General features: G+C 48.6%; 1 protein-coding gene across 1 annotated transcript; it reads left to right on the forward strand.

The window, feature by feature from the left end:
* Positions 1–318: 318 nt before the first annotated feature.
* AP5S1 (adaptor related protein complex 5 subunit sigma 1) lies at positions 319–4479 on the forward strand. The gene is made up of 3 exons (XM_058563137.1): positions 319–649; positions 1851–2039; positions 3340–4479. The coding sequence occupies exons 2-3, from the start codon at positions 1867–1869 to the stop codon at positions 3764–3766; spliced, it is 600 nt and encodes a 199-aa protein (XP_058419120.1). The 5' UTR covers positions 319–649; positions 1851–1866; the 3' UTR covers positions 3767–4479.
* Positions 4480–9601: the final 5122 nt, after the last annotated feature.

Raw genomic sequence — 9601 nt, forward strand, 5'->3', positions numbered from 1 at the left:
ACCAGAGTTTGAATCGTTCTACTCCAAACCGAGCCCTGGTCTTAACCCACCGCAGGAACCCACAACCCAGAATCCCCCCCAAAACGGCCTAAATATACATTATTTCCTCCCGAAGTCGTAATTTCCAAGGTTACGGCCCAGGAAGCTGCATTTTAACACGTGCCCCAGTGGTTCCCAGACACAGCGGTCAGTTGGCGAATTCGGCCCTGCGCCTCCAGGCCCCGCAAGCCGCTGGGAGGGGCCGCGGCGTCCGGCCTCTTCCGGAAGGTCCACAAGCCAGGCCGCGGCGCCCCCTCGCGGCCGCTGGGGGCGGTGGCCTGGGGCTCGGCTGGTCCAGGAAGTTCCAGCACGAGCCCTGTGTAGCCGGGCTAGGAGTGACTGGTGTGAGTCCTGCCGGGAGCTCGGAGGAGAGAGTTTTTGACCTGACGACAAAAGTCGCCGCGCCCGGTGTCCAGACAGAACGCCACCCGCGCCCCGCGGTTGAAGCAGGGCACGGAACATGAAGGCACCGCCCACCCGGCGCGCGTCATGCTGGTGCGCGTGTCCGCGACTAGCGTGCGCGGGCGCCCGGGGGTCGTGCAACCACCGTTGCTTTCCTGCTGTCGAGTGAGGCGCCTGTTATTAGAAGTCCGCGGGCCCGGAAGGAAGGGTGAGTGCGACGCCTTGAGGATAGCGGCCCGGGGTTGCAGGGCCTCACACTTAGTGTGGGGTGCCCCGCGTAGGCCTGGCTGACTGGAGCAAGGAACTACAACCCCCAAAATGCACTGCGCCGCAGGGTTGCGCGAGGCAGTGACGTAGAGGTTCTTGGCCACTACTATTTGTCTATGGGGGTTGGGGACGTGGAGGCGAAGGTCGATGACGCGCTCTTCCTGCAGCTAGAAGGTCACTGGAGGTCAGCGGGCTCCCGTTGTCAAAGTGCCTTTTGGAACCTTCCAGTTTGATCAGTTTAAACTGTCGATTTATTTACCCTTAACTACAGATATCTGCTGAGTGTGTACCTGATGCCTTTCAACCCCAGGCTGGCCACTGAGCCAGCTGCACGCTATTATTATTATTTAATTATTTAGTAGACTTTATTTTGAAATAATCTCAAACTTACAGAAAACTTCAACTATTTTCTTTTTTTTTTTAACTTTTAAAAAAATTATTTATTTATTTATTTATTTTTCCCCAAAGCCCCAGTAGATAGTTGTACGTCATAGTTGCACATCCTTCTAGTTGCTGTATGTCGAGCACTTAACCGCTAAACCATGGGGCTGGCCCTCAACTATTTTCTTATAAAGAACTCCCGTATACTTCTGATAATTAAGTTAGTTGCAGCTATGATGCCCCTTGATCTCTATATTTAGAGGTACTTCAGTGTGTATTTTCTAAAAACAAGGAAATTCTCCTACATTCAAAACCAAGTAACATTGATCAAGACTGTTATCTGACCTGTAGTCCATATTTAAATGCTTCCAGTTGTCCTAATAATAATGCCCTATGTTGAAACTACCTTTTTCTTGGCCTGGGATCCCGTCCAGGGTCACACTTTGCATCCAGCTGTCCTGTTGTTTTAGTGTCCTTCAGTGTGGAGCAGCTCCCTGGCTTCCCTGACTCTTATGACTTTGACACTTTTGAAGATTCTTGGCCAGTCGTTTTGTAGAACTGGGTTTGGGGTTGTCTGAGATTTCTTCACCACTGGACTCTTATGGGCAGAGGTGGTGCTGACCAGATGCCTATTCAGAGGCTGGGAATGTGTCTTGGGTAGCCGAGGAGGACCACTGACCGGCCACGCCAGTCTCCAGACATGCTCCCAGACCCTTTCTGTGATTGCACTCATCTCACCGAGGTCTCTGGCTTCCCTGTAGCACCCACCCCAGAGCAATGGTCCACGCTTTCGTCATCCACACATTGTGGGCCCCAAAGGCTGAGGAAGGTCTTTGCCGAGTGCTCTACTCCTGTGTGTTTGGTGCTGAGAATTCACCCGATGACCCACGGCCACATGGCGCTGAGAGGGACAGGCTTCTCCGCAAGGAACAGATTTTGGCCGTGGCCAGGTAACCGCCCAGCCCAGCCCCTGCCCTTCTTTGAACACATGCTAAATTGTGTTAGGTTTTCTGGGGGGCACAGAGAAACAGGAGGACTAAGAAGCAGAGAGAAAGTTTTAGAGTAGCATTTTCCAAAGAGTCTTCCACACTTGTTCACAAGTGTTACATGAAAAAGAGTTAAAGAAATAATAATGCTATTTATCATTATCATTACTATTAGCATTTATTGAGCCTGTAAGTATGTGTTAAGCATTTATGTTCTGAGCATTTCATGTATGTGAACTCATTTCATCCTTGTAACAGTCTTTTGAGGTAGGTACAGTTATTATCCCACCTTACTGATGAGTAAACTGAGGTACAGAGAATTTAAGGAACTTACCCTGGCCAAGGTTACGTGGCTAGAAAGCGACAGAGCTGGGATTTGACTATAGGCACCAGAACCAGGTACAGATTAAACATGCATTGCAATTAGGGAGTTCTCAGGGCCTGTAGTGTGCCTTTAAGCTTTATGAATCTCTAAAGAGGAGAGAAAATGTGGTACCTGGGAACTCTTTGTGCCCAGAGCCTCCCAAAAGCCTGCGATCCACAGAGCATAGTTTAGAAACGCTGTTCCAGATGGGGTGGCTGGCCTTGGACCTTCCCATCCCAGACCCAGGTAGAGCCAGCAGGGGCAAGACTCTCTTGGCACCTCTGTGTTCTGGGTGGGGGATTAACACCCAGGGGTAGCTCTGTGCCAGCCTCCTGCCATCCCCTTGTTCCTCTGGGTCTCCTCCCCCTCGTGGCACAGAAAACCAAACAGATGCCTTTAAGACTGGCTGTGCACAACCCTAATTGGAAGGTGGTTCAGGGGGGCTCATAGAGTGCTTCAGAAGCCTAGATGGCCAAATGGAAAGTCTGTCTTTTTTATTTGGAGAGGGTTGCAGGATAGGACGAGAGTAGAGAGCTTGGACAGCCTGGGTTGGATGTGGCTTTCACTCCACTTCTCATTGCTTGCTTTTCTTTATGTTGAGCAGGCCTCTGTGAAGCAGGTAGGTCAGGATCTTCTTCCCCTGGTGCGCTTCCCCAGCCCAAGAAGCTGTATTCAAAACCTTCCTTCTCTTGGCCACATGGAGTGAAGTGGTTCAGGGCCTGAGGGCTGGAGCATGGATTCCCATCTGGGTTCATGCTTCCTGCTCTGTGGCTCTGGGCGGGTCACTTAGTCTCTCTGGGGCTTGGATTCTACATCTGAGATATGGGGATAATGGCAGCTCGCAGGTCCAGGCATGGTCATGAAGATGACAGAAGTCAGTGACCTGCCCGCTCTCTCCAGGCAGGTGGAGTCCATGTGCCGGCTGCAACAACAGGCGTCTGGCCGGCCCACCATGGATCTGCAGCCCCAGTCCTCCGATGAGCCAGTGCCCCTGCATGAGGCCCCACGTGGGGCCTTCCGCCTGGCGGCAGGGGACCCTTTCCGGGAGCCGCGGACGGTGGTGTGGCTGGGCGTGCTCTCATTAGGCTTTGCCCTGGTGCTGGACGCCCATGAGAACCTACTGTTGGCCGAGGGCACGCTCCGGCTGCTGGCACGCCTCCTCCTTGACCACCTCCGGCTGCTGGCCCCTGGTGCCAGCCTCCTGCTGCGGGCTGACCGCATCGAGGGCATCCTCACCCGCTTCCTGCCCCATGGTCAGCTGCTCTTCCTCAACGACCAGTTTGTCCAGGGTCTAGAGAAGGAATTCAGTGCTGCCTGGCCCCGCTGACGCCTTACTGGGTTGGGACTTCCTGAGAAGGCAAGGAGGGAGGATGGGGATGGGGACGGACAGACACACAGCCAGGTGAAGCTTGGTGTCTTCCTTCCCAGCCTGCTCCCCACTCTGGTGTGTTGCCACACCCAGGACAAGTGGACGGGACAAACTGGCAGAAAAGGGGTCTGGCAGAGGGTGGAGGGGAGGGATCGCAGAGCATCCTGTGCCCAGAGCTGCTGTGTGACTTACTCAAACCAATGCAGTGGGCCAGCCCCGCTTGCCCTTGACCCCGCTTGCTCCCGTCCCTGCCAGCCAACCCCAAACGGTCCACCAGCCGCTAGTGCTGGGGCGGTGTGGAGCAGCTGCCTGGAACTCGGCCCTCTTTCTTCTTCCAAACCTGCAGTCATCACAGAGCGAAAGGCCTCTGAGATTCCATGGTAGGGGAGCCGGTTCCTGCCTTTGCACCCACTGAGGCACCATTGTCAGCAAGGATTTTGTTGGTGAAAGCCTTGCTTGGTGTCCAGCCCACCGCAGTTTACAGTGTGTCAGTCATTCAGCAGGGGGATTTTGTAGCTCCTTTTGGGCCCAGCCGTGCCCACCGGGCAGCTTCGAGATAATCATGGGCTTCCCTTGTCTGCAGGAAGAGAAGGTGCCATCAGGTGGGTGCGAGAGGTCTGGCCTGGGTGATGTTGTCTTTCCCATTTTGAATTAAAAGCTGTGTGATTTCACCTTCTGTTTCTGTGAGTGTCATTAACGCACGTCTGCTTCTGTGAGTATGTGAGCCTCTCTGTGTGGCCCTGAGCCGGGGGTCTGAGCCTTCGTGGTCAAGGATGCCTCCAAGGGGCTTCTTGGGAGGTCTCCACCTCTTGTCCCTGACATCACCTCTGTCTCCTGTGCCTCCTTTGGATGGTAGCACTTGCTGCTTCTCCCAGAATGTGGCGGGTTGGTGTGGATCCCTGAGAAGCAGAGCCTAAGACAAGGACTGGGTACACGCAGTTTGTGTGGGAGGTGATCCCAGGAAGCACTGGAAGGGGAGGCCGCCCATAAGGTGCCTTATCAAGGCCTGGTAGGGAGCTTAGCGCCTCTGGGAGCCAGTGCACAACAGTCACCTCTGAATGACCTCACTTGAGGGGTGAGGGGCTGTTGGTCTGGCGCTCCCTTCAGTCAGTGGTTGTGAGTTGCTCCCAGGGCAAATTCCCTGGCTTGTTCTGCCCCCAGAAAAAGCCCTCAGGCAGCATGGAGCTGGGCCTGCCTGCACAGTGCTCAGGCCCTAGTGGGTGGGGCACCAAACTGCTGTTAGGGAGTCTGCAATCAGCAGCTCCTAGTTGTGGTTTAAAATGGTTCAATTGGAAAAAACCTCACTTTACATCTGTTTTCATGATCTGCCTGTTGCCTGTGAGGTGTGGCTTTCTTGCATGGGCTGAATAGCTTCCTTCTAGATGGACAAGGTGCAAGTGTCAGCCCCATCTCGTGCTTGCCAAGCGTCAGTTGCCCTTTGGCACCCAGGAAGGACCCACCCACACCCATTAGGAGGCAGCTCCTGTGATTGAGGTTTTGCCCTTCCAAGTCTGCAGCCAAGGCCGCCAGCCATTCCGTGTCTTCCACCACCACCGTCACCACTGGGACGAGGCCACCTTCTCCATCCTAGAGTGCCACAAATCACCCTCTGACACTGAAGACCTAAAGTAACCTCAGTCTGTGTGTGTGGCAAGCCATGCCACTAGAAATGTCCCACAGGCCCCTAGTGGGACACCCCTGCCCTATACAGTCTGCTCTCCTGGGCTGCCCCTCCCCTTGCTCCAGGCTGGTATTCCTGGGGGAGTGGCTGTATTCTCACAAGCGCAGGCTCCTCTGGCCTCTGTTGAGGGGCCCAAGCTAGGCTGGTCTGAAACCTTTCTGCCTATTTTTCAAACTGAACTTGAGGAAGAGGGTGAGACCCTGCTCCCCTGGAATCTGTGGGAAGTTGGGATTAGGCAGGGTTGGTGGCCTTGGTTCCCATCAGGTGGAGGAAACTGATGTGCAGAGAATGGCAGAGATTGGGACTCTGCCCTGGGGCTGCAGAGCCCTGGTTTCTGTTGTTCCAGATGCCCAGATAATACCCAGGTTTCCTTAACCCCACGAGCTTACCCAGTGCCCTTCCCGTGCATTCCCGCTTTGCCCCAGCACCTCTGAGCTGGGTTTCCACCACAACTTCTTATGCTTACCTCACGTGGGCCTGACACTCTGCTGGGTGCTATGCAGGGTACGAGGTGCCCCCAGTGGTCTAGGAGGGACAGAGCTGGGCACAGATGCCTGCAAAGCAGCATAGGTTGAGTGTCACCGAATCGATCCAAAGTGCTTTAAATGTCTAAAGGATTTCCTCCTATGTTATCTCCTGGGAGTTTTATAGTTTTGTGTTTTACATTTAGGACTACGATCCACTTTGAGTTAATTTCTGTGAAAGGTGTAAGTTCTGTATCACATTGATTTTTTTTGCATGTGGTGTCCAGTTGTTCCAGCACCATTTGTTGAGGAGACTGTCTTTGCTCCATTGTACTGCCTTTGCTCCTTTGTCAAAGATCCGTTGACTGTATTTATGGGGGTCTATTTCTGGGCTCTCTATTCTGTTCCATTGATCTATTTGTCTACTTTTTCGCCATTTCTATACTGTCTTGATTACTGTAGCTTTATAGCAAGTCTTGAAGTTGGATAGTGTCAGTCCTCCAACTTTGTTCTCCTTCAATATTTTGTTGGCTATTCTGAGTCTTTTGCCCCTTCATATGAACTTTAGAATAAGTTTGTCAATATCCACAAAATTACTTGCTGGATTTTGACTGGAAGTACACTGAATCTATAGATCAAGTTGGGAAGAACTGACAACTTGACAATATTGAGTCTTCCTATCCATGAGAATGGAATATCGCTCCACTTATCTGGTTCTTCTTTGATTTCTTTCATCAGAGTTTTGTAGTTTTCCTCATATAGACTTGTACATATTTTGTTAGATTTATACCTAAATATTTCATTTGTAGGGGTGTTAATGTAAATGGTAATGTATTTTTAATTTCAAATTCTACTTGTTCGTTGTTGGTGTAGAGGAAAGTGAATGACTTTTTAATATTAACCTTATATCCTGCAACCTTGCTATGACCGTTTATTAGTTCCAAGAGTTTTTTTGTTGATTCTTTCAGATTTTCTAAATAGACAGTCATGGCATCTGTGAACAGATACAGTTTTATTTCTTCTTTCCCAATCTATATAACTTTTATTTCCTTATCTTGTCCTAATTGCATCAACTAGGACTTTCAGTACAATGTTAAAAAGGAGTTGTGATCATACTCAACGGGGAAAGACTGAAAGCCATTCCTCTGAGAACAGGAACGAGGCAGGGCTGCCCACTCTCACCACTCCTGTTCAACATAGTACTGGAGGTTTTGGCCAGAGCAATTAGGCAAGAAAAAGGAATAAAAGGAATCCAAATAGGTAACGAAGAAGTGAAACTCTCACTATTTGCAGATGACATGATTGTATATATAGAAAACCCTAAAGAATCTGTTGGAAAACTGTTAGAAACAATCAACAACTACAGCAAAGTTGCAGGGTACAAAATCAATCTACAAAAATCAGTTGCATTTCTATATGCTAATAATGAACTAACAGAAAGAGAGCTCAAAAAGATAATACCATTTACAATTGCATCAAAAAGAATAAAATACCTAGGAATAAATCTTACCAAGGAGGTGAAGGACCTATACAATGAGAACTACAAGACATTATTGAGGGAAATCCACGATGACATAAAGAAATGGAAAGATATCCCATGCACGTGGATTGGAAGAATAAACATAGTTAAAATGTCTATATTACCTAAAGCAATCTACAGATTCAATGCAATCCCAATCAGAATCCCAATGACATTCTTCACAGAAATAGAAAAAAGAATACTAAAATTTATATGGGGCAACAAAAGACCCCGAATAGCTAAAGAAATCCTAAAGAAAAAGAACAAAGCAGGAGACATCACAATTTCTGACTTCAAAACATACTACAAAGCAATAGTAATCAAAACAGCATGGTACTGGTACAAAAACAGACACACAGATCAATGGAACAGAATTGAAAGCCCAGAAATAAAACCACACATATACGGACAGCTAATTTTTGACAACGGTGCTAAGAACATGCAATGGAGAAAGGAAAGTCTCTTCAATAAATGGTGTTGGGAAAACTGGACAGCCACATGCAAAAGAATGCAAGTGGACCATGTGCTATCGCCATTCACAAAAATTAACTCAAAATGGATCAAAGACCTGAAGGTGAGACCTGAAACTATAAAACTCATAGAAGAAAATATAGGCAACATACTATTTGACATTGGTTTTAAAGGAATCTTTTCGGATGACATGCCTACCCAGACTAGGGAAACTAAAGAAAAAATAAACAAGTGGGACTTTATCAGATTAAAAAGCTTTTATAAGACAAATGAAACCAGAATCAAGATGAACAAACAACCAACCAGCTGGGAGAGAATATTTGCAAAACATACATCTGACAAGGGGTTGATCTCCATAATATATAAAGAACTCACACAATTGAACAACAAAAAAACAAACAACCCGATCAAAAAATGGGCAGAGGAAATGAACAGACACTTCTCCAAGGAAGATATACAGATGGCCAATAGGCACATGAAAAGATGCTCAACATCACTAATCATCAGGGAAATGCAAATCAAAACAACACTAAGATACCACCTCACGCCCGTTAGAATGGCTATAATCACCAAGACAAAAAACAACAAATGTTGGAGAGGATGTGGAGAAACAGGAACCCTCATACACAGCTGGTGGGAATGCAAATTGGTGCAGCCTCTATGGAAAACGGTATGGAGATTCCTCAAAGAATTAAAAATAGAGATGCCCTATGATCCAGCCATCCCACTATTGGGAATCTATCCAACGCACCTGAAATCAACAATCCAAAGAGGCTTATGCACCACTATGTTCATTGCAGCATTATTCACCATAGCCAAGAAGTGGAAGCAACCTAAGTGTCCCTCGACTGACGATTGGATTAAGAAAATGTGGTATATATATACAATGGAATACTACTCAGCCATAAAAAAAGACAAAATCGTCCCATTTGCAACAACATGGATGGGCCTGGAGCGTATTATGTTAAGTGAAATAAGCCAGAAAGAGAAAGACAAACACTGTATGATCTCACTCATATGTGGAATATAAACCAACACATGGACAGAGAAAACTGGACTGTGGTTACCCGGGCAGTGGGGGTGGGGGGTGGGCACAAGGGGTGAAGGGAGTCATATATGGGGTGATGGACAAACAAAAATGTACAACCCAAAATTTCACAATGTTAGAAACCATTAAAACATCAATAAAAAAAAAAAAAAAAAAGGAGTTTTGAGGGGCCGGCCTGGTGGCGCAAGCGGTTAAGTGCGCGTGTTCCGCTGCGGTGGCCCGGGGTTCGCCAGTTTGGATCCTGGGCGCGCACCGACGCACTACTTGGCAAGCCATGCTGTGGCAGCGTCCCATATAAAGTGGAGGAAGATGGGCACAGATAGAAACAATAGACTGTCTTTTATCTCTCAAGTGTGGTATGCCCAGGACCACATGTCCCTTTCCCAGACGATAAGCTGCTTGTTACAGCAGAGGAAGCAATCATGTCGCTTTGCAAGTCTCCTGCTACAAGGCCCCCTGTGTTCAGAAGTTATGCTGGCTTGCTTTCTACATCACTGTTAGTGAATAGGAATGATCTTTCCCCTCTGTTCTGAAAGAGGTTCGAGTTATGATTGGGTAGTACCACAGTCCTACGATTTCTGGCCCCAGGAAAGGTGAGTAAAAAAGTGGT

Source organism: Diceros bicornis, chromosome 19 (genome assembly GCF_020826845.1).
Source record: "Diceros bicornis minor isolate mBicDic1 chromosome 19, mDicBic1.mat.cur, whole genome shotgun sequence".
NCBI classification, from domain to species: domain Eukaryota; kingdom Metazoa; phylum Chordata; class Mammalia; order Perissodactyla; family Rhinocerotidae; genus Diceros; species Diceros bicornis.